This window comes from Parasteatoda tepidariorum, chromosome 4 (genome assembly GCF_982258835.1).
Source record: "Parasteatoda tepidariorum strain Cologne lab strain chromosome 4, Ptep-v5.0, whole genome shotgun sequence".
In the NCBI taxonomy this organism is placed as follows: Eukaryota; Metazoa; Arthropoda; class Arachnida; order Araneae; family Theridiidae; genus Parasteatoda; species Parasteatoda tepidariorum.
The window spans coordinates 27,385,453-27,411,924 of NC_141758.1; the positions used below are offsets into that span (position 1 = coordinate 27,385,453).

At 30.5% G+C, this 26,472-nt stretch overlaps 1 protein-coding gene across 2 annotated transcripts in view; it reads right to left on the bottom strand.

Moving 5' to 3' along the window:
* The window catches only part of LOC107443226 (uncharacterized), a 67,271-nt gene extending 43,016 nt beyond the window's left edge, over positions 1–24,255 (bottom strand). For both annotated transcript variants that reach the window (XR_015432978.1, XM_087160839.1), the window contains exon 1: positions 22,189–24,255. Coding sequence is in view for 1 of the 2 variants with exons in the window: in XM_087160839.1 (XP_087016965.1) it covers positions 22,189–24,016 (1,828 nt within the window). In the remaining variant the exon portion in view is untranslated. The remainder of the gene's footprint in view (positions 1–22,188) is intronic.
* Between the last annotated feature and the right edge of the window lie 2,217 nt (positions 24,256–26,472).

Genomic DNA, 26,472 nt, shown 5'->3' on the forward strand with positions numbered 1-26,472 from the left:
CATCCAATTCAGAGTCTCATCCAATTCAGAGCCGATCCAATTCAGAGTCTCAACACCTATCAAGGTTCAACTCTCAAGGTAGTTTTGAAATTTTGAATTCAGTTCAGAAGACAAGGGAACTTCCTTGATCAAGTATTAGGAAAAACTAGTTTTCGTGGGAGACTTTTTGATTAAACTAAACAGCATTTGCGTTCCATGGAGAGGAAAACCGCGAAAACTTCCCGCGGTTAGCCCGCCGGCAACGGAATTTTAAGCAATATTTTATGTCAGCACTGTGGTTGGTGAGAGCCGAATTCAGTATTCCTATCGACCAGCAAACGTTGGGATTCGAACGTGGGTCACCTTGCTCTATCACCTGAGCATAAAATATATTGCTGTCTTTATGCAATGTGTCAGGTCAATTGAAAAAATCTTCAGTAATATCTAGTCAGTCTGACTTAGGCTTATTACAGTGAACGCACATAAGGTTAACTAGAAAATAAACTATTGATTGCTAAATTCACCTGATTTACTTTAGGCAGTTTTTATAAACTCTAACTGTAAGTAGCCTTAGGAAAGGTTTATTGCAATAAACTTAAGCAAATTCAGATCTGATTGCGCATTTCATCTAGCCTTACAGTAAATGACAGTTTGAATAAATAAGAGGCGTATGACTCATACAGTTAGCTTGGTGCGTTGAAAAATGCAGGATTTGCAGAGAGACTTATTAATTAGCTTGACTTAAAATTATAGGTATAAGGTAATAATCCCAAGAAATATCAGGGTGACTGAAAAGGGCTGAAGACTCAACCTGGCAATACTACCAGCGACATCTGCAGAGCCGGATTATTTCAATTAATCAACGACAGATAAATGCATATATCATACCAATTCTTTCATCAGGTAATATTAATTATAATTTATATTAGAATGATGTTTCATACTTAAGATTCTTAAGAGGTTTTCGGTATACATACTTAGGTGAATTTTTCACTCAATTTGTTTTATAGTTTGGTGAAATAGCCTTTATTTCCGATCTTTACTAACTTTTGAATTAAAATAAAGGATCAAATTAAAGCGATTAAAAGGAGCACATATACTCTAGTCCGAGCAGAGCACCTTTTATTCAAGTTTTCCTGTTAATTTTATTTTTAACATAATTTAAGTTCCTCAGTATTTTCTTCACATTTTATTTTCTGTTTTTGTTTGATATATTTTTTACTTTCATGTGTTCGATTGCCGTTTTTTTTAGTGCTCTTCACACTATTGTATTGATATATTTTGGATTGGCTCTATTAATGTATTAGAAAGCACTCTTTTTTACGGATATAATCGTGAGAGCTGATGACGAGATAATACCCTTTCATCATTTTGTTCTCCGGCTTCTTATATATATATATATATATATATATATATATATATATATATATATATATATATATATATATATATATATATATATAATATCGCATTTATAGCAATAGATGCGTCTTGATAACGACTATTGCTTTTACCATTCTTGTTTCTCTACAATTGAGTCTTTTTATTTTATTCATGTTAATTTGTGTTGTGTGTGTATATATATATATATATATATATATATATATATATATATATATATATATGGAATTTTTTTAAATATTTTATTTTAATAATTTTTCTTCTTTTTTCATGAATTTTTATTATTTTCCATGCTTTCTCTATATATTTTTAACCCGATGAATGTCGACAATCACATGGTCGCCTTGGTAAATATCTGAAATATATACTAGGTCTAGTTAAGAGTCACTGCCCGGCGTACATTTAACCGGTACTCCGAACACTGATGTTTTTCCAAATCTATCCTCAGCAGATAACAAAATAACGAATAAATATAATCATATCAACGAATTAATTAATATCAAATTGGATATTTGTTATATCTGGACATCTCAATATTTCGGTACAAATATTAAAGTACAAATCACAAATATTTTGGACATTCACCGGTGAAAGCCGATTTTCTCGCGAATTTTTTGGTCATGTACGGTAACATATATATATATTACTTTTCTTAGAAGCATGTGTGACAAAGTCGCAATAAACAGAAAAAATTTAATTTAGTAGCATTAAAAGGATGTTCACTCTGTTCCCAGTAATCCGGATTTCTGGGCGGTATGAAAGAGAACAGAATATTCCCATAATGAGAAACACGTGACATTATCCACATAAATTCATACATCTTAGACTTTACAACCATAAGTAGGTTATTAAACTTAAAACAGGGAAAGTTTTTTTTTTCTTCTCTTCAGTGTTATGAAACTAAGTATTATTCTCGCTACCACAATTTTTTAAAATGAAATAATTTATAGCGGCTGTACGGCACTTCTATCAACGATTTGGCAAATTAGTTCAAAATCCTTATCAACTAAGATAGAAAGAAGGAATTTTATGCATTGCATAGGTTCCGATCGAAAATGCGAAATTCTGCATAATTTAAGATAGTTCGAACTAATTGGTTGTTCTTCATTTTTCGCGCTGTGCTATTCTTGTTTTTATTATTGTTTTTCTTAGTTTAATTATTAAAGTTGCGTTTAAGGGAACAAATAATTTGAAACATTTGAAACAATTGCAGAAAGATATTAATAATATCTTTACCAGATATTATTTTATTTGTACCAGAGAGGCATGTCGCAGAAAGCCCGAAAAAATTCTGCCGCAGGGTATAACAAAGAAGAAAAAATAAAAAGTTAACATATCATATCAACATGAGCTACTTAATTAAAAACAATAATATTTTCTTTTCCGTTTAAAAACAACAGAAAAGTTTCATCATATAATTACAAACATGAAAAAAGAAGCCACTTATTAAACCGGTGTCTCCACCTAAAGGTAGTTACAGTTACGTAACAAAAATAAATAAATAAATAAAAACAGCAGATGATCACGCCATTGAAAGGTAATTATTTACTAATTGACAAAGGTCAAACGAGTTTTGATTGCAAGTTGAAAAGAAGAGGCTTGTTTAGCTACAGGTAATTAAAAGAACAATGTCTATTATTCACTTCCCCTCATTCAAAATTCTTATAAAAAAATTTTCAGCAAACAATTTAACACTTACAAATCCATAAAAAAATTTTATATAACAATACTTAATGCTGAAATATTTAGATTTCACACAAATCTTAGTAATAAAACGTTAAAATACAGGATAAACCGAAGTTTTATTTTTTCTGACTGACGCACAAGGAAAAAAAGAAGAAAAAAATACCTTGTCAACATTTTACCTCCTGATGAAATAAGCAAAAAATTAACATTAATGAGACCAAACTATTGTGACCATATTTATAATATATAGCGGCTACCCTATATCTTAGGCTGGGGTCTGTCCAGACATTTTGTGAAAGGTCCGTTTTTGTAAAACTGTGAAAAAATTACCCGTGATTTGTGAATATAAAATAAACGTTATGTCACATTCTTTCAACCAGAGTCCACTTTTGTGAATTTGTGCAAATAGGGTCCGTTATTGCAAAAAAACTTTTTCAAGGAGTTTTTAAATTGTAAAGACATACAAGATTACGCTCAACACTGTAAAATTATAATTAAAAAAATTAAATTTTAAAAAATAAACAGCAATTGCAGCTACTAAATTAGCGATGCAACATATAAGCATTTGGTATTTAACTTATACTGCTGACAGCAGAATATTCATTTCGGACGAATAAAGGAAGAAGCGCCTGCCGAACACAAAATTTAGTTCATTTACATCTGTCTTTCTCTCCCCCCCCCCCCCTTCGTGGGAAGGGTTTATTGATTAACAAAACAATAATGAAGATAAACAAATTTGTGAAGGGTCCGGTCCGATTAAAAGATAAATTATTTTGTGAAAGGTCCGTTTTTAAGTTAAGATATTTTGTGAAGGGTCCGTTTTTATGAAAAGATATTTTGTGAAGGGTCCTAAATTTCTTCTAAACAGACCCCTGTTGGGGGTCAGACATACTAATCCGTTCGGAAAAAAAGTATGTTTAATCAAAGGAAGTACGTTTGGTATTTGATTTCGAAATATAAAATATCGTCTGCGCTAATTAATTAGCATATTTAAAGTCACCTTTAAGATTGAGGCCTACAAAGTAAAGTCCGATCATTAATTAGATGGAAAGTTATTCAGGGTGGTTCGTTTTTTATTTTATTCTTTTATTTTGCGCATAGTAACGTCGCAAATGAGGGCACATTCTGCTTTTAAAACTACATAACACGTGGGAAAAAAGCACTTTATCTCCATTATTTTAACGAGTTGAAATTAAATGGTATAAAAGAACGTAGCATTTAAAACAATATCCATAAAGCAAGCAAATATACTTTTAGTAGTGAATGCAGTGAAAAAATATTAATTTTTTCTAACTATATTCATTTTTTAAACACACATTTCGAGATCAACCCTTTCCAAAAGCATTCCATATCATTCGAGTTATACCCATACTCTTAAGCACGTATTTTGAGTTATCTTAAAATAAGAGTTCGCCGTCGAATCGCAACTAAGACCTAGACCTAGCAACAAAAATTCGAGGCACAGAACATATGTGGGACCAGTCGATAGTATATAAAAGTGGCTGTTTAAATATTACTAGAGCAATGCAAACAATGAACAATAAAATCCCAAAATGAAAAAAAAAATTTATTTAAGTGATATTTCAAAGACACGAAGTCCACTGAAAACTGAATCAATTATGAAATGATATGATACTGGATTCTCAAGTCAAGGTGAAGTAATTTCAGATCAACATACAATTAGAGCCTTATTGAAGTTGGAACTTAGCATTTTGTAACACCAAGAAAACGTTTAATCACTTTCGCCAACAACTGCAGATATTCGGTCAACAAGTCATTATTGTTAGCCAATCAATAGGGAATAAAACAGTTCTTGGCATTCTCATATGACAATCAGTTGCTAATTGAAATCTCCCTCCTGCGACGTCACTTTCATGATTAGATCTCATTGAGGGACTGGAAAAAAAAAATTCCACACGATATAAATTCTCATTATACTTTTCAATGAGGATGTTATAACCTTCTGGATGTGCTTTAAAGGTCACCTCGAAATGACGCCTTGCTAGAAATCAGTTGCGCGCTCGAATTGTTCCAAGCATATCAATTTTTCTTTCTTTTTTCTTCTTCTCTTTTATGCTGGCAGAACAATAGATATCTGAGGGATTGAGAAAAATAAGGAGGGATGAACAGACGGGCGTCACCCACGTAGGTAAAAGTGGAAAGGATTTTCAACAAAACCAAAAGATACTTAAGAGTAATCTTTTAAAAGAAAAAAAAAAGTTCTGATGAAAGTAAAATAATACAAAAAATAAATAAAAACGTGCCGTGAAGAAGAGAAAAAAAAATGCCCGTGGATCATTTTTTTATTTTTTATTTCACGCTTCGTGATCATGACTTGTAAGAAATTTGGTATTATACTAAGTCTTCGTCTAAAGTTAAAACAATAATAAAGTTAAATTTTATCCAAATTCGGCACTTACATTTTTGACTAAAGATCAAAAGCGTGGAGAGCTTATATTTTTGGAGGAGAATAAAATTTTTAATTTAATAATTAACACTCCAATCTTACCTTTTTTAACAATTAACTCTGCCACAATAGAACATAGGAAGAAGAAATTTTTTTTTATTATTTCGTTTTTGTGTTTCTGCGAATGGAATTTAGTTAGCTAAATTTCGATCACTTTTCCACTATTAATAGCTAGAGCACTCAAATATCTACTGAAGCACGGCATCTGATAGCAATGCAAGTTTCAATTGTTTCGTTATTCGAAGTTTTGAAAAGCTAAGAGTGATCTAACTGGAGCTCTGTATCGGATGGTAAAAGTTTCAATCGTTTCCTGACCGCTACATGTAAAATTTTCGCTGCCATATTTTAGCCAAAGAAAATTTATCATTAATTGTAATAATTTTTATTCTGACTAGTAATGAATGTTTATCTTCGACATTCATTGGTTAAATAATCTGCGGCTTAATTAATAAAAAATTGTAAATATAATCAAAATGTTTGAATTCCTTCCCAAAGGTTTTAAGTGGGTACCTTTTAAGCATTTTAAACATTACAAATATTGCAAAACATAAATTAGCTAAATAACATAATACTTCTAATTTTTAAATTTAAAAATAATATAAATAAAAAAAAAATTAAAATAATTCTGCGGAACACGCGCGGACTAATAATATATATTTATGTTTTTTTTTTTTTTTAAAGATTAAAACGATATATTAGATGCTGAGAAATTTTAAAATACTTAAAAATGTTGACAACATGTTCGTATTAATAATTATAAAATACACATTGAAGAAATTGTTAAAAATATTATTCCAAATCTATGCAGACGTATGAAATATCAATTATTAAAAAAACAAACTAAAAAATAAAATATAATCACATTAGGGTGACCTGGGGTAATTCCTGATCAAAAAATGCAAACATCTATTTTGTGAAAAAACTATTCAAGATAGAATTTTAATATTTACTGGAAGTTTGAGGCTATATGAGATGAGTCCTATGCTACCTTCATTTGTTTGAAAATCTAATTAGAATTTAAGAAATTTTAAATTTTTAGTGATCAGGAATTACCCCTTCTCTTGATCATTTCTGGGGTAATTCCTGATCACTTCTGGGGTAATTATTGATCAGCAGTTTTTATAGTTAAGGGGCTGCTTGAAAATAATTATATAATGGTAATTAACAAATAAGACATCAAGATCAAACAAATAAACCAAAAAGATATGTTTAAGCAGTTAATAAAATGATTTATTTAAAAGCAGGTATAAAGATTAACACTTTAAATTTTCTAAAAATCTTTGCATCATGCCATACATTTTAGGCAAGCATCCAACTCATTCTCATGTTCTGCTGGAATATAAGAAAGAGTTCCTACATGGGTTACTTTTGCTGGATTTTTTAACTTAATTATGTGAGAGTAAAATTAAGTAAAGTGCGTCAACAACTCTGGCAGCAGCTCTCACACTGAAATTTTCATTTCCAATCATTACAGGATATTCACTCATTTTGCTTTCTAGAAGCTTAGTATCCTTTTTAGGCTCATAATTCTTCACCATATTTATATTAGGCTTATAATAAACTTAAAAACTATTCTAACAATGTACACACATAAAATTAAGATAGAAGCAAGGTGACAAACTAGAAATGGTGCAAATCGGAACACATTTGTCTTGTATACAGTTAAAAACAAATATTGTGATTACAGTTAGAATATATTTTATAGTTGTTCCACTTAATAAATATGAACTGATATTTAAGAAAAGACAATTAGCTATTTATTAGCTATTTTTTATACTATTTATAAGAAGAAATGACAATGATCAGGAATTACCCCAGTGATCAATAATTACCCCACCTGTAGGGGGCAACATTTGATATAGTTTCCTATAATCAATTATAATGTTTACAGTATATGTGAAACAATTAAACGAAAGCTTACACTATTTTTATATCAAAGAAAAAGAAAGTAACTCAAAATATTTATTATTAAGAAAAGGAGGGGGATCTTTGCAGAAATATGCACATTTTGAAACCCATCTTTGAAATGGAAAATACAGAAAGCAGTTTAAAATATACTTATTTTGTCAGATTAAACGAAAAACTATTATTTAGTAAATGTAGTTATACTTTAGTAAAGTGTACAAGCATTCTTGTCCATGTCTCATATTTATAAAAAAAAATTTTTTTTTAATGAAACTTAGGTGATCATTATTTACCCCAGAAACAGAGTGATCGTGAATTACCCCGGGTCACCCTAAGTACAATCACAATCTGATGTATAATCACATTCTATCAGAAACATGCTTTTATAAAACTCGACTTTCATAGAATAAAATATTTTTTATTCAATAAAATGTTTAATTCAAATTTCCTTACTAAACTACGAATAAATTTTCAGACGACTAAAAAAAAAACATCGAATTGTACAAATTAAAAAAAAAAAGGATTAGCAATCGGTTATTAGCAACAAAAAAAAAATGTGAATTAAATTTTACTCTACGCGCGTTAAGTCAAGTTCCTCTCATAAGTTAACCACATTTAAATACTAATCGCCCCATTTAAATATTTCTTCATTGTTGCCAAATTATTTTCTTAAAAATAATTTATTTTAATTTTTCTCCACTTCTACTAAATAAAAACTGTTGAAACTTTAGATTTTGCAATAGAAAAATACGTAGATTAACATGGTATAAAAAATTTATGCATCGTAATTCGAATTTTTTTAATCCACAATTAAATTAAATAATAAAAAATAATAATTATTAAAAATTATTTTTTGCATGGAATTATCTTTCGGTAAATGGGTTTTACAACTGGGTGCATTTTTTTTAAAAAAAAATTGCTTAATTAGTTTTAAAAATATAACCAAAAACGCAAAAAAAGTGAAATTAACGTTAAGGGGTCCGAACTTTGGTTCGCTCTCCTGACCAAGTCATACCCATCGCATTCTCAAACTTTTTACGAATACATTTTTGAATTTCTTGTAATTTATCCATTTTAACTTTTTTTTTTTTTTCTTCTCTTTTTTACTACACTAAACTACCAAGGTTTTCTTGACCTAGGACTCTGGGGTGCAGGAGCAGATGTTCCGGTTTCGGTGGTCAGCCGAATGCGGAACCCCCAGTGTTTAGTTCCCAAGCATGCTTGGTACTCATTTATCGACCCACTGAAGGGATGAAAGGCTGAGTCAACCTTGCCCTGCCCGAGGATTTTTTGTTACATTAGTGTTCTAAAATATCTTGTTTTGTTTCCACTGAAATATCTTGACGTTCTTCAGTTTCCGACTTCCTACAAACACTTCACAAATTTCCTTTTTTTGTCAAAATTCAAATCATCGAACCTCAAACCCCCTTTCATACACTGATGACTCAAAATCTAGAATGTTTTCAATATCATCGCAAAACGTTTCGCAAATACATACAGGTTTCATCAAAATGTTCATTATTCTATTTTTTAAACTTATTTTAGCATCTATAAAATCAGTTAATTCCATTTCTTGAATAGAAAACATCCACACCATGTTGACACCTTGTTCTTGAATTGATAATCGCGCAAGCGTTGTAAGCTAGCGATAGAGTTTTACTGAAGTTTCTTACTGATTGCAACGTCTGTACATTACACGGGCTACCTTTCCTAATTAAAGTTAATAAAAATTTCGATTTTATTGTATCCCTATCATTTTTATTTATAAACTTTGTCTACTAAAGACAGCTCAAAATACGTAATTTGATGAATACTTAATTTTACAGTTATAAAATTTAATATATATTTGGATTGATTTTTTTAAAATTGGGTTTCTCCAACGTTCGTAATTTTTCTAAAATATTTAATACTACAGAACAATATTTAAATATTTTCTATCGGAAATAATTTAGCTCTTTAACTATGTACATTTCTTTTTTAATTAATTACAGTAGGATATTTTAAACACGAGAGGTACTTTATTTTTTATTACCAGAAATTAAAATAAAGAAATTCTAAATTTGTCACTTATCCTCTTATCGACAAATAAAATAAAGCAGATCAATAAACAATAGTCACGAGAAAGACCCTAATTTACATTTACTTGCAATCAAACGCAATGCTTTTAAAAATAAATAAAACATTGATCACGTGCGACTATAATCGTTATCGTTTTCAAATGAATGATTGCGCGCATGCGCACAATTTTCCTGGATGGAAATTTGAAAACGTAAGTGAGCATGACAATCGGAGTCACTCATGCTGAAAACTATTACTTCCCGAACGAAAACAAATTTAAAATATAAAATAAAGAAAAAATTAAATCTATCAACTAAGAAAAAAAAATGGTTCTCATCCGTGAGAGAGATTAAGACAAAAGAATAACATTTCTAGGAAAAAACACAAATGAGAGAAAAGTTTCTTCTCAGATTTGATAATTTTTCACATTGGAAGAAAATTTATTTTTTTCCCTTTACATTTTTCCAAATCCTGAAAAACGTATCAGTTTCCATTTTAATAAATCAAACATTACTAAAGTAAATTATTTCTCTAGAAGGTCAGGGTGTCCATAGAAGTTTCCTTAAAGTGATGCATACGGGGAAAACATTCAATCAAATATTTCAAATATCTTTCTATATTAGATAATCGCTTGCACCTCCGCCACTGTTTTGGGTGTTCATCTTTACGTTGCAATTTGTTTTGCTTCACAAAATTATTAAAATTACAATCTTGAAATTACGAAAGTGCGTAGGAAAATGTACAAAGAGTACAATGAGATAAAATAGTTGTTTAAAAAAAAGGTAAAGAATTAATATCTGTTAAATTCGTGATCAAATAAGAAAAGTACCATACGAGTCACTCAGTAAGTAACAGGAATTAGGCTACAGACTTGAAATTGGACGAACTGAAGGATCATTGTGAATATGAACTCAACACAAGCTTAATAAGGTTATCACAAGCAAAATTACTTCACAGTTCTTACTTCTTATTCAACATCTATCCTTAAAAAAAAACTTAACCCTACCGGAAGTCTTGAAGTCTTTTTCTGACGTCATAGCATGGACGAGACTATTTCTTTCTTTGGACGTTCCAGGCTTGTGTACACTTGGAATACTTGGTTGTTCTGAATTTAATTTTTGTATCGTGCTTTTAAGAAAAAATGTGTTCATATTTTAAAATATCAGTTGAAGATATGAAAAAAGAATTTTGGGAAATTATCCTATATTGATATGAAATTATTTGATCGTTGGGAAGAGTATTTAAGCAATTTAGTTTACACCAGCAGAAATTCTTATTGCTGAAACTTCAACTGGAAGTTGAAACAGTCTCAACAAATACTGCCCCCTATCGTGGAGAACATGAAACGCGCTTGAGAATAAGGTGAATTGTGCACATACATTATGGTACTCCTAAGTTTAAAAATTCCTTTTGAAGTACATTTGATAATATTTTTAAATCCAAGTAAAAGTTCATTTTGTTACAAATTATAACTTTGTTCGTTCTTTTAAATAAAATATTAACTGTTAAGAAAAGAAAATGGCAAAGATAAATGTGAGGCAACTTTTTTTTTTTTTTTTTTAAGTAAATTAATTCTTCTAACAAATTCTGAAAAATAATGCTTCTATGTGCTCATCCGAAATTTTCAAAATTTTGTTAATTAATTAAATGGTAATAAATCATTACACTAAACATTAAATTTCAAAAAACATACAATAAGTTCTAAAATTTGTTTAATAGTGCTTTGTTCGAATTCCATAGATTAACTACCATACACACGATTTACTAACTGTTAAATTTAAAAATGTTATAAAACCAAAAATTTGTAAATAAAGTACAGTATTGATTTGCTTTCATATGATCTTTAATATTGTACTAAAATAAAACATAAGTCAAGTAAACATGTTAGTTAATAGCTAATTTTATCTAAATTAAATATGATAAATACATAAAGACAATTTGACGGAATAATTTGAGATAAGTAAAAGCTGATAAAAAAAAAAAAATTTAGATTGATGGACAAATGCGATTTGCTAGGTAGCTTTTGTTTAACTGATGCTTTAAGAAGCACTTGATAATTCCACATCATTTACAAAAAATGTTTTAAATCTTTTATCGAACCAGAAATTATTGTTTAATTTTTGTATCATTAAATATGTAATACGTTGGCTCGAATTCCATTTCACTAAAGAATTAAAACTAGCTCTTAATCATCGTCGTCTCTTTAATGTCAAAAATGCTTGCTGTTAAAAATGTATACAAAAATGTTATTTTATTAAAATCAGTACTTTCTAAACATTTATCTCACAATTTATTTTTTCGTTTGGAAATATTGACATTTTAAAATATCAGCTGGTGATGAAAGATTTTTTTTCTTTTAGAAATAGGCACCAATAGAAAATATCTACACACATAATTATTGAAGCAGTATTACAACCAGGATAGGTATTTTGTCTGAGAGAAACATATTTCTTCAAGGACACTGAAAGAAACGGGTAAAAATGGGGGGGGGGGACTGGACGAAGTGGATGAAACTAAAAGTGACTGATACAGTTATTTCACGATTACAATTTTTTAGCAACGACTATAATAAAAATTGCTTTAATTTAAATAAATTAAACTCAATGTTTGAAAAAAATTACTTTCCTATTACATATTTATTTTAGTTTCATACAGAATTTTAAAATCTACATATATTATTTAAGCCAGTATAGTATTAATACTTATTCATACGTGATTATACAAATTAGTAGGCTATTCGCAATTCCGATTTCAACAATATGTGACTTATAATAATACGTTTAGTTATGTGATTAGTTAATTTAGTAATAAAATTTTATTATTACGAATATTATAACAGTTCAACGTAATTATAAAGCAAACTCATTTAATGTAATATATTAAAAAACTACAATTCTTTTAAATGTCTGAAATTTTTTTTATATTGCTTTAACTGCGTTTTGATTTTCAACCACTTAAAAATACATAAAAAAATAACGTGGAAATTAATATTATTTAAAGAGATTGAATTAGAAGAAATCATTTTCTTACAAGCGGAATTTTCCATAGTAGAAGAAACGCGTCATCCCTGTTCACAACAGATACAATAAATTAAATATTACGGAGTATTAGAAAAATATTAGAGACATTTTTTTAAACTGTCATTGGCTGAAGAAAAATTCTTTAGAGTTCAAATATAAATATGTACAATAGATTGATTTTTAGATGAGTGCAGTATTAAAAAATATAATGTTAGAATTGCGATATTGCTGCTATGGTGTTGCCGGACATAAATCACCTTGCAAAAAAGAAAAATGACTTGAGCAGTTCAAACCTATTTATGGAAAATAAAAACATTACTCGAAACCGAACAATTTCCAGTTGAGAAAATTCTAGTAGGTCACTGAAGTCCATGAACTGGACAGATGAGGTAGACCCCGTAAAAACTGGAAATGTGCAAGAAATAGCCGACAGTCTCGCCAGTTAGTCTTCCACACGGGAAGAAGATTTCGTTTTAGAAAAACATTGAACGCTAAACTACTAACTAATGTGTTGGTGCTTCATAATTAACCGGTTACCGCTGCTGGGAACGGTAGCTGGATTTGATAAAGGGTCAGGACAATGAATACTTCTTCTTCACAATTCTTGTCTCAGTTTGAGATGCAATTTTGCAAGCTATTAAGGCACCTCATTAAACACCAGCTACAACAATCATTACGGTTTCCGGAGTTATGAAAAATGCTCCATGGCAACAATTAAAACGGGTTGTAATTATCTTTGTCTGAATTGCTGTGTCTTGAAAGAGTTATTTTTTTACAATGAGTTTCGATCCCCAGGTTATTATACCTCATATGGCAAAAGTATTTGCTTTGTGACCTTTTTTAATTTCGTGTAATTTAACCTTTTAAACAAAGAGAAGGGAAAGTTAAAAAACGTGCGATGCAAAATAAGTCGCAGGATTTTTATTTCTTTCCTTCCTATATTTTATTTATTTAAAAAATTAATTTTTGTGAAAAGCGGAATGTAACATTTTTGCGAATTAAAACTGTCACCAAGTCTGCGCACTAAAATTGTGGTTTTTAATTGGTTCGAAGTTTGAATGAACTATTGCTACAATTTTCACGTAATCAAACTTTCAAAAGTAAATAAGGAATAATGATGATGGCATACTTTTAGGATAGTTTTTCATAATTTTTAAATTAAGACTTTTGAGGGGGGTACGAAATATTTCAGCGTTTCTTGATTAAAAAAAGAAAAGAAAAAGAATATAGGAAAAATGAAGCAAATTTTTAAAGATAGAATTAGTGTAAATCGTTAATGTATATGACCACTATAAATCAATTCATTCCTCAACAAATTTGATTTCTGCTCATCAGCGGAGAGGCAAAAATATAAGCAATCTACAGAAATTGATTTTTTTACAGATAAATAAGAAATATATGGGAAAATACACATGATTTTTTACAGATATATAGGAAAATACACAAGATCACTCTACAACGTAAAAAATCATTCAGGGAAGGCACGTTCTTGTGTCTAATATCGTAACTTAAATCTAGTAGCAGCACGAACATTTTAGTATATTTTCAGGGGTCTGTCTAGGTTTTTCTGAGAGGTACCTATTTTGTGAAAATCTAGACATAATATGTGAAAATTAAAAATTATGTTAAAAAAGCAACACAAAAATATGGATTTATTGTTTCTTACGGGATACAAAAATTAAATTACAAGATAAAGTATTTTGTGTTTCTTCTAAAGTTGAATTTGTGAAGATACCACTAAACGGTAGTAAATTTGGCCTGGACAGACCCCTGATTTTATATTAGTCTATTGAACTTCCAAATGTTAAAATTAAAGTTAATTAAAATATCAATATTGTTTTTGAAAATATCAATACCGTTTTCAGTTCTGAAAAAAAAATTGTTTAAAGTTCTCATTAAAGAACGGTGTCTCCTAATTTTACAATATGCATGAAAATTTAACACGCATATTTTCCTAAACAAAATTGTTAAAATTAGCGTTTGAATTTTGCTTTGTCAACAATGCAGGATACGAAGCCAAATTATTCAACAAAAAATAAGCACCTTTTAAGTACAGTACTTTTCAGGCACTCAAAAAATATTTTTAAGCACATAAAAAAAATATAATTAGGACGGGTCGGAAAGTTTTTGATAATTTTGACTGATTTTGATGCAAAAAAAAAAAAAAAAAAAAAAAACTTATGACTATGTTCTTGACGATTGTCAAAAATCATGAAATTTTGAATCATGCAAAACGAATGGCGTTTTCATACGCTACGGGCTGACAATACGCCGAAAAAGATTGGGGATGAATTAATTGAGAAAACGTTGGATAGAACAATGTGAACTGTGGCTTTTTGCATAATTCATAGCGAAAATCAACATGGTAAAGGAAAAATCTCATTTTGAAAAAGGGAAAATTAAGCACTTTTTAAAAATTCCAAATGAAAAAAGCACCTTTAAGGGCTTTAAAAAAACGAAAATAAGCACCTTTAATGTACTGCTCCCTGCAATATACTGCAGTAGAATTTATTTAAAAAAAACATTATTTTGATGCGTCTTATTTTATTGAAAAAATATACCCTAATTTCCAGAATATAATATTCGTTTTTGATAAAAAAAAAATAAATAAATAAATAAATAATAATAAAAAAAAGAGTTTAAAAAGGCATTATTTTCTAATTTGGAATTCAGTTATTGAATGAAATATACTTTTGAGAAGGAATTATTAACACTGCAGCAATAATAGGCAAATCACACCTGAATTAGACAATATTAAACGGGAACAACTTGCAGGTGTGTTAACATTCAAGCAGATGTTGAATAATCAATTAAAAAAAATAATAATCATGAGTAGAGATTAAATGGGAATTGTTGTTAGAAGTAAGTAGGTACGTTTACATGTAAGACAATCTGTCTGATGGAGATTAAAAGCACCTGCCGATCAATCAAAAATATGTTAGCATTGCTCTTGTTATTGGATCAAATATCAATTCAAGAAACTTACACAGGTTTATTTTTTCTTTTACCAGTGTGAAGGATTTGTTCATAATTTGAAAACCAATAAAACAGCTGTTCGTAAGAAGAAGAAAAAGAAGGAAAAAAACAGTAATTGAAACAGATCAAATAACCTTGAAAACCCTTAAATTTTACATAAATACATTTCTTTACACAAAAAAATGAGCGTGAAAGTAAAATTCACAAACAGGAAAATAGAGAGTTGGTACAAAATATTAACTTTTTATATGTATCAGAAAATCTAATTTGGTATATAAACGCTTGAGGGATTTTTTAAGCTTTCATTTTCAACGTTATCGACAATTAAGTTAGAAAATCAATTCCGTTTTAAGTATTTATTCGTGGACACTACCAGGTTGCATAAAAAATAAAATATTTTTGTTCGCGCTTAGCAAGTCGTCATCGCATAAAAAATAGAATTTAAAAAAAAAAGATTTTAATAACAGTGAAATTTACGGCAATAACTAAAAAAAGATTGATGATAAAATGCCTGTGTATTTGACGAAACTTCACGAATCAGTGAGTCGAAAAGGTGTGAGTGCACGTTTCGAAAAAAATTTCGTTTATAAAAATAGAGAATTATGCGAAAATTACCTGTGATTCTTGCCGACAAATTGCTTGAAAAAAAAAAATAGAATTATCACGTCAAATATTGAATAAAAAGCAGGTTAAGTTTAATCCTATAAAAACAATTCTTAACAAAAATAATTAAGCTTTTCACTTGATTAAATCACGTTCAATTTTCAAAAGATTATTTATTTAGATAAAGATTAAAATGTAGCACAGGAGTGTAAAAAATATTCTCATAGTTTCCCTTTTTATGCTAAACAACTTTTGAAAGCAATGTTTCGTTCTTTTTTCTTTGAAAAAAAAAAAGCACAAAATTAATATAAAAGATACAACACATTGGAAAAAAGAAAGGAAAAACCCATTCTGTATGAAATTATTATATTTGAACAACTTGATAGACAAAATACACCTAAACTCTTTCAATTCTGAAGGTACGTGGGTAAAACTTGTTAAACGTGACAGAAGCTGATCAAAATTCTTTTTTATTAGAATCTCCGGTATAAATTCTTTAGCAAAAAGAAAAAATAATAATAATAATAATAAATTACAAGAAAAAAACACAACTAATATTGAAATCGCCAATTTTGCAAGTTCAGATAAAAAGAAAAAAAAATTTTTTTTTTGATATTTAAGGTGGTAAGCACAATGAGAGAACGAGCTGAAAACATGAAGCATAAGAAAGCAGAATTCCCTCACATTTAAGCATGTGAAAAGAAAAAAAACGGACCACCCTGAATAATTTTTGATCGAATATTCACGTTCTAGGACTCACTCTTAATGGGTCATGGGATCGTTCTCCAATATGCTAAAAGAGTGCAGACGATATTCTAAGCAACGAAATCACACACAAAAACGTACTTTTTTTTGGATAAACATACTTTATTTTGGACATCTAACATATAAGGGTAGCCGCAATCTGGGAAATATGATCTCAATAGTTTGGTCAAAAGAGCTCTTCAAAGTTTGGACCCCTAAATGTTAATTTTAGTGTTTGCTTATTTCGCTAGAACTTTTTAAGCGAATTGTAAAATATTTGCAAGCAATTATAAAATTCATTTATCAAAAGATAATTATTCCACGGTAAAAAAATAACTTCGTATTTTTTTATAATTTTATTTAAAAATGTTCGAAAAACTTTGACAATTACAATTTTTTGCATCATTTTAAAGAATTTAATTCTATATAGAACAATACAAAATTTGAGCAAAATCGGTTGAAAAGTTCCTAAGAAATAGTAATTTTGTATTTCTATTCTTCTGAAATAGTAATTAATATTTCTTTAATTGTCCGCAACCTTAAAAAAAAAGAGAGAGAGAGAAAATACATAACACAACGGTTTCTAATAATAATAATTTAAGATAGTAACAAATTGACTTGAAATGAATTTAAAAAATTGTCCATTTTAATGCATGCACATATTTGTACACATACAATACACATATTAGTATAGAGATCAATTTAAAGTACTTTTTTAAAATACTCTTTTAGAAAATATTTGTTAGCTTTTATTTCTTGAAATTTTGTTATTCATCATTTCAGACTCGAACGAATTGAATTTTTTAAAAAAGAATATACTTTTCTACTTCTAAAATATATATATATTTAAATAATCATTAATAAGAGTGTATAGTAGTATAATTCTAACAAAAACTTAGTGTAATGCTAATAATAAACACCATGTTTCCATTCTATACAATATTTCACAAAAGATCAAAATTTCTCTCCGCAAAAGATCAAAGTTTTAATAATTGCTACACGAGGAATTATTAAATTAAAGATATAACCTTGTAAAGTGATTGCCATTTATTGCTCGACCTATTCCTATAAAAGTAAATTTTTGAAAGTAAAGGCAAAGTTCCAAAAAAAAGTTAGCAGCGTTACAATTTTCAAAACAAAAAAGGCAAGCTGTAACTGAGTTAAGTGATCTTTTTCATAGAATTTATAGCAGAAGTAGTGCAACATGTTAATAGAAAAATCAAACAAAAATATTGATAGCGTTAAAATAGTCGAGCCCAGTCCAATAAGCCCCGTCTCTCCCAAAACATATCAACTCTATGAGGTTCCACTTTATAAGGATGAATACTTTATAAAATGTTACATTCATAAGAATAATAGACACATTAATAAATTACTTTGCAAAATACTAAAAGAAATTGTGTAAATTAGATAAAACAACAAATGAAACACTTAAGTGCATCACACGCTGGGCACGATTTTCATAATTGCCACCAATGATAAGATGACGTTTTTACAGTTATCACCAAGAATTTCTGTAAGCAAAAATCATCAGAGTAGGATATACCAGGCAGTGGCATTTTAACTTTTAAAAAACCGATAATCACAACGTCAAATATCCACTTCTAATAGAATCTTCTCATTTTTGCAACATATGCATTTAGAAAACTATCATATATATCACTATAATGTCTAATATTCACCTCCAAAACATACACATTCGATTTCCCCATAATTCAATTTACATTTCTGTGATACTATTTAAAAAATTAACGTTTACCCTAATATAAAACTACAGATTTCAAATTTTATTACCCTTCTAAACATTGTCAATATTGCCAAAATCACGTTGTAATGTATACAAGAATTAAGCCATTCTTTAAAACCCAGGACCAGGGTTGGGTTTTTGACGTCAAAAAGTGGTTTTTGACATGACAAGGGTATAATACTGGTTTAAACCGTCAAAAACCCGTCAAAAATGTCAAAAACTAAAGTTTGCCAAAAAAAATATATAAACTTCAAAACTACCAACAGTTGCCATGCATTATATTGAAATTTAATTATACTATAGGTAATCTGCAGGTTTTAAAATATTTTTTAATTAAAATTAAGGTAAAATAACAGATTTAAAATCTCAGAAATTTATATTCAAATGCATGTGCAGAACAATTTTGCACAAAATTTTTTTTAAATATTTATATTTTGAAAAAAAAATTTTTTTTTTGATACTTAAGAAAATTAAAAGTTTATTACTATGCATTTTTGACATATAAGGAACATATAACTAATATTTATAAGGAACTTACAAGTTATGTTGTATAAATACAAACTTGATACAAGTGTATGAAATTTTTTTTTAATGTTATACCGAATATCTTTATTATCCAGTATGTTAATTTGAATTTAAAAGTAGTTATATTTGTGAATAATGATAAATATAATTCATATTGTTTATTATATTTATTTATAATTATTACACTTATCATTTTAAAACAATTTTTACCTCTTAATTTTTTTCCCCCACTTGCATTAAGAATACAAATAATACATATCTTGAAAGCAAGAAGTAATTATTCAACAGCTGAATATTTAGATATTCAACAAAACTATGTATATAGTATTCAGCAAAATGAAATTCACAAGTATTTGGATAAACTAAATTTTCAGCATAGTAAATGAATAGGCTGAATATACTGTAAATCGACACTAACTACTCTGTGTATTTAACAGAAAGCACTTAAATTTGTATTGTCTTATGTTAAAAAGATTATTAAGAAGATTTAAAAGAATATTAATAAGATTTTTCTTTAAAAGATGTCTAATGTACAAAACTGCTAATGTTTATCTTTAAAAATGTCTAATTTTTAGTATAATCTATACTATACACTAAATTTGGTTATAAATAAATTTCTTAACAATATCACTGCAGATTTTCAATAACACATGAAAATGAATACATAATATTACAAAAGATGTGAGCTTTCAAAAGTACAAGATTTTGGTTACTATTCAAAATATAAGTGTTTCTTCAAAATTTTAAATTGATTTTTTCTAGAACATATTTAGAAACACTATCCTTTATAAAAAATACATAAATTTTATGTATTAATTAAATTTCACATATGAATATAGGTTTTTGACATTTTCGACATTTTTGACAGTGAGGTTTTTGACGTGACGGTTTAAACCATGGTTTAAACTGTCAAAAACTGTCACATGTCAAAAACCTGCCAACCCTGCCCAGGACACAGGATCAATTAATCCAACTAAAAAATACCCGTAAAACCGAGAAAGGTAGAATCATACACATGTGCCCCGTCTCTGAAATTAAAACTTTAGTTTAACCAAAACTAACAACACTCAATATTTGTCAAAATAATTGAATAATAAATACTTGGTAAAAGTGAAAGATCCAAACAAATTACTTTTTATCAAGTAAAATAATACAAATAATATTTTTTATCAATACATAACATTTCACACTAAAAAAAAGTAATTGAAAAAATTCTGTAAAAATTCAATAGCTAAATAAACCCAACCTGCCTGCCCTTTGATCCCTATAAAAGCGCTCTTTTTGTAAACATAAACCGCCATCCCTAAGAAAGGGACTGCCTTTTTATTTATATTCCATTTTTAAGAAAAAATAATTAAACATTGAAATAATAATTACACACAAAACTTATCAGTGTATATAGGCTTAATTCTGATTACTATTAAAAATATTTAATTTGTTAGGATTATTTTTAACTGACTAAAAGATTCTCTTTTTCAAAGGAGGTAAATTAATCATTTAACAAATGCACTTTTCTATTGTATATTTTCTAACAATATTTAATATAATTATAGAAAAAAAAATTTAAGCTGTTCATAAAAAATAATACTTTTCGTTTACTTTTTAAAAATAAAAGTATGCACAGATTAATAACAATTTGTCTACGGTAAGAACTCCCCCCACCACAAAGTCTGTGGCCATCTGCTACTATGGAAAACAGAATAGCGCATTTCAGGGAGGGTAGCTTCTCTTCGCTGTAGGGCTAACACAATAGACTGAAGAAAAATATTCCCTTTCTCACGCAGACCCGATCCAACTGTCCTAAACAATGATCCACACCCCTACTTGAAATAGTTATACCTCGTTACCATAGTCACCGCCATGGACCCAGAAGAATGGCTAGGGGTGTTCTTACTTTAGACAAACAATAGCATGCCTTTAAAATTATTATTTATAAACTACAATTTTTTCTCGTGTTTAGATATGAGAGGAAACTACTTTTTGATAACTTAAAAATCGTTGAGGACAGAATTCAGTTATTACATGATATTACACATTTTGATAAATTTCTATGGTGTTAAGTGGGTGCTCTTTTCTGTGAGGAAGCACCCTGCCCGTTTTTATTCCTAGGGAGAACTCTGATAAAAGTTAATATCCGAAAAATAAATTAATAAAGAAATTCCATAAATATACTGAGGGCTATAACTTCATACCATCCTTCTTGCATCCAGCTAACAAGTTTTTAATACCAGTGGCAGAATTTTTTCGAGTTTTCTGCGACTAACTTGCCTAGCACTAATATTTTGCTTTAAAGACACTTTAAATTAGAACAATTACTAATTTAAAATAACAGAAACGTTATGTTTACAGAAGAACGTATAGAATAAAAAATTTTAATTCTAAAAGTAATATTTTTTTATTCTAATATTATATGAGATATTCTCGCATTTTGTAGGCGAAAAATTGCACTACTTGTTTCCTCTTCAGAATTTTGTAAATCATTACACAAAATAAAATTCATAAATATATTAAACGATAATAAATTCAAATCTGTACACAAATTAAAAATTGCAAAATCAGTGTAATAACTCCCAAAATAAAGACCACGAATAGGACTCACTAAAAAAGAGATACTCAAATAAGTGTATGTAAAATATTGTGTTCATTAAAGAAAAAAAAATGAAAGAAAGAATATCATTTCTAGAGAAAACTATCTTTAAAACTTTTGTGCTTTCCGAATTTTTTATTTTATATCATTAATTTGAAATCCTAGCTAAAGCCAGTCATTACTGATTTTTAAAAAAAATCTTAAATGAGAATAAAAAATCATGATTATTTGTTTCCTCTCTGATACACAAGAAAGATATCTCTGAAAATATATATATATATTTCGAAAAATTATGCAAAAAGGAAAACTGAAATTCCTTCCTTCCCAAAGGAAAAATCTTTCCATAAAAACTCAGTAATGTTCTGCGACAATGTCTCCGCAATTCTGCCACGGGGTTTTCAATATGCTTTCTAAATTTATTAATAATGAATCTGACAGATTTAAATAAGCAAATTATACACAACAATTTGAGAAAGTAAAACCTACATACCAAAAAAATCTCCTTCTGGATTTTTTTCCATTTCATCTTCGATTTGCTTCGTAAGGTCTTCGATCTTTTTTTCTGCCTCAGTTGGTCCTTTTTGTCTAGGAGGAGTGACATTATATGGCAATAATGTCTTGGAATTGAGGGTGTTTGGCTTGTATCCTGTACCAGGATATGGCGGTGGTGGGGGCAACTGAGCAGTTGATATAGATTTTGAACTTATAGAAGACGTTAGCACTTGGGAATGGGCAGGCTGCGGTAACTGCCTCTGCACTAAATAGGATGACTGTGAATTATTTGGTAATGGCTTAACATATGTTGGAGAAGCCAGCAAACTATGAGAACTTCCAACAACAGATGGACTCATTGAATGCTGAGACAGCTGATGACTCTGAATCGGAGTAAAAGAATGTGCGGAATTAGGCTGCTGCAACAAAGAAACGCCATAACTGGTCACAAAATTACTAGGAGCTTGATTTTTATTTTGCGATGAAAAACCCGAATTGCCAACAGGAACTGTTGCCTGCTGTGACTGGGCCATACTTCCACTACATACTTGGTAAACGTGAGTAGCACTAACAGGTTGGCAACTGTATCCCGCAGAAACCAAAGGATAATTTTTGCTAGATAAACTAGATGAATTACAGGCTACAGAATTCACTGGACGATGAATGTATGGATAATTCGGAGGAGTTCTTCGTTGGGTTATAGAGTTTATATCCACATTACTATACAGATTATTAGTACTGGTAACAGCTGTATTACGAGGCTGAATTGACAATTCTTGTAGATTTGCATATATTGGCTGTTCGGGTGCCGATTTTGGATACGGATATGGTGGTGGTGGCTTAGGCATGACACCGATACAAGTCGTATTAGGAGTCGCAGAACTCAACGAACTGTTTGGCCTCGATAATTGAAGAATATCCTGCGTGATTGAAGCAGAATTGATCTTTGGTACATTTTCATGTAAAGTATTACAACTACTCCGAACACTGCTCAAGTTTTCATATATTGGCCCAGTGTAACTCGTACGAGGAGATCCAGAGTTCTGCGACTCACGACTACCACTAGAACTACTAAGACTACTGCGTGGACTGGAGTGCAACGAGTCATGCCCTAATCTGTTTATAGAAGTAAGAGAACTTATTACATTTTTATTTGGAATATACTTCAACTGATTAGGGTCACTAACATGTAAATATGAGTGCGGTAAGCTAGAATTAGAAGCTGACATTGAATACCCTTTACTAATGCCATTTGTTAAAGTGACATTAACTACTGAGCCAGGATTGGAAAGATTGGCGGTGCCAAGCTTTGCGGAAGCTATAATACTAGATCGGTCTATATTTGAATAAGCTGGTGGATCTTTAGTTTTTAAGTGTTGCCCAGATTTAACGAAACCTTCAACGGCAATTGGCCGGTTTGGTTGCACTAAACTATTGGTCACGTCATTTTGTTTCATTGAAGTTAAATAAACAGCATTGGCAACATGCATTGATTGCGCATCTAAAGGAGTATTTCTTCCTGACACTGATTCTAGAACATAATTATTTGAAACTGAATTATGCTGTTTGGATCGTATTTTCGCATAATAGGATTCAGATGCTAATGAGGTACCCAATTTACTCGGGTGCACATTTAAATGAGAATCCACATTTAAATTTGCGTATAACTCTCTTTTCTTTTCGAAATCCTCACCAGCAGAGGTTTCTGATTTTCTAAGAGATGTTGAATTGACACAAAAACTATTTCTTGATGGCACTTCAAACAGGCTCAAATCTTTCATGAAACGAGAGGCATCTTCTTCTAAATCGTCATCATACATATCCATGCCAAAATCATTGAATAACAATCACAAATTCGAAGTATCCAAAATATTAAAATGGACCTTTATACATCCAAAGGAAAACTGTAAACTCACACTTTGAAAAGGTGCAAAGAAACCATTTCGTCCGCTTCGTTGTTTTTGTTGAAAATAACTTTAATAACAGAACAGATGCGGCTTTGTCATGACGTCAGAGTTAAATTTTGTTTTGTTTTTGAAAGAAAGTTAGACTGCGGTTAAAGTTCTTCTCCTCTTTATTTCGTTATCCAATCAAAAACGCTAAAAGATATCATCATTGGTTTTCAAACTTCATTGATTGGTGGAGAGTTTTATGATGTTGTGATAAAGTTGCTGCTCGAAAAAGAAAACAATGAAGAACTAAAGAGTCATTTTCACTGTATGCTCTCTTTATCTCTCGTCGCCGATTGGAGATGCGTGAGTTACCCTCAATCATGACAGTCTCTAAACCCAATAATTGCTTTAAAATGATCACCCTGCAGTTCTTAGACAAGCAACACTTGAGAGAATCTACACTATCCCAACGGAGGCTGTTCAAATATATACGGGCAGATCACCGAAGTCAAGCATCACTGGCTGCTGTCAGTGTGCGAGTGGGTGACCACTTGGATCAGTCTGCGTAAGGACCGAGGGTGTGCGGTATTGGTCCTCGTTAAACTGTGCTACCGTAAAGTGTTCGATTTCGCGTGCAGGTCGTCGGGCTACCAAAGCGGAGGTTCCATACCCTCCGCAGAGGATCAAAATTGTGATGGCATGTCCTCGAATCATCCTCCGGGATGTTTCCCAGACCGTCGCCAATAGCCCATTGTGCAGCTCTAGTGCGACGTAAATTAACAACAACAAATCAAATATATACGGATAGAAGCAAGGACGAAGACTATCACACCAGGGGTGGGATCTTCATCAAAACTCAGATGAGCGAAATTAAGATCCAGAAAAGGAATCCCGACCACTACTGCGTTTTTAGGAGAGAGCTTACCGCCATCGATGATGGACTTGCCTCAATAATGTCACTTTCAATTCCGAAAGAGATTTGGATCCTTACCGACAGTAGAAGCGCTGTTCAGTACTTGGCTAGCTGGCACAGAGTGGGGGACAATACTAGCACGAACATCCTTTGTAAACTTTTACACCTCTCTAAATATTGTCGAATTCATGTACAATGGATACCCTCACACGTAGATATATTAGACAATGAAATGGCAGATAGTCTTGCCAAGGCAGGTGCAGCTGAGGCCACTGCGCCTCCAGTGTCTCTTACCTGCTCAGAGCTCTTCGCCATTGCTAAAGCCAAAAATAAATTAGCATGTCTCACTTCACCCAGTCACAATTGGTACCAGGGTACCAGACCGGGTAGCTGTTTGACAGCTGACAAAGACCGTCAGTCTCAAACCGCCATCACACGTCTCCACTGTGGACACCTTAAAAATCACTGAGGTACCCTGGAGGAGAAAAGTGCTTTGCCCTCTGTACCAAGTGCTCTTCGGCCCAGGCATCCCCTGAACATCTACTGGACTGCCTCGGTCTTTTAAAACAAGTCCTTATTGAAAGACCCTTACTGTTTTAGACTTTTTGTAGGTGAGCAATCTCATGGACCTTGTCTTAGGCTAGAAATGGGGATTTGATAGAAGAAGAAGATAATTGCTTTAAATCCAAATCCAGAATCAAATATTTTATTATGGAAAAATCATTTATTTGATTTTTCATTTCTCTTAAATTGGACCTTTCCCACTATATTTTTCCTCAACATAATGGCTTTCTTCACGCACTTGCGTGTGTGGAAGAAGCAATTCTGAAAGCGCAATTTCATGAATGCACATTTCTTTCTGTGTTTTTTTTTTTTCCAATGGCAGGCACTTTTACGTCCTTCACTTAGGAAGGTGCCAGGGATATTACTCATTTAATGTTACCCAGTGGGCATCCTTAACCTAAGTTACGGAGGCGAGCAACATTACCTACTCCACACTGCCGCGGATACCCCTATATATAGTGGACCATATTCACACATTACACAATAGAGAACAACCATAGATATTACCCTATATTACAACCCTATATCAGTCCCTGAGAACAACACACAGAGAGAAATATCCATGTCCTGAGCGAGATTCGAGCCCGCAGCCATTGGCTTCGCAGTCAGGAACGCTAACCGCTCGGCCGTCTGAATGCGCATTTCTGTGGAGCTGTAGATATTTACTGCTTAAAAGTTGTTTTACACTTCAGGTTATTATAAATCAATTAACCTTTGGATAGGTTATTCTTAATGAACATTAGGTGTTCGATATTCTACTTTCGGTTATAGATTTATATAGTTGTTGAGGTATTTATTTATCTACATAAGGTGTGCCATTTTACACTTTCGGTTATTATAAATCAACTTCAAGTGAATTTTTTGACAAGGTTATTTTTTATTAACGTAAGGTGTTATGTTCCATGTTCTACCT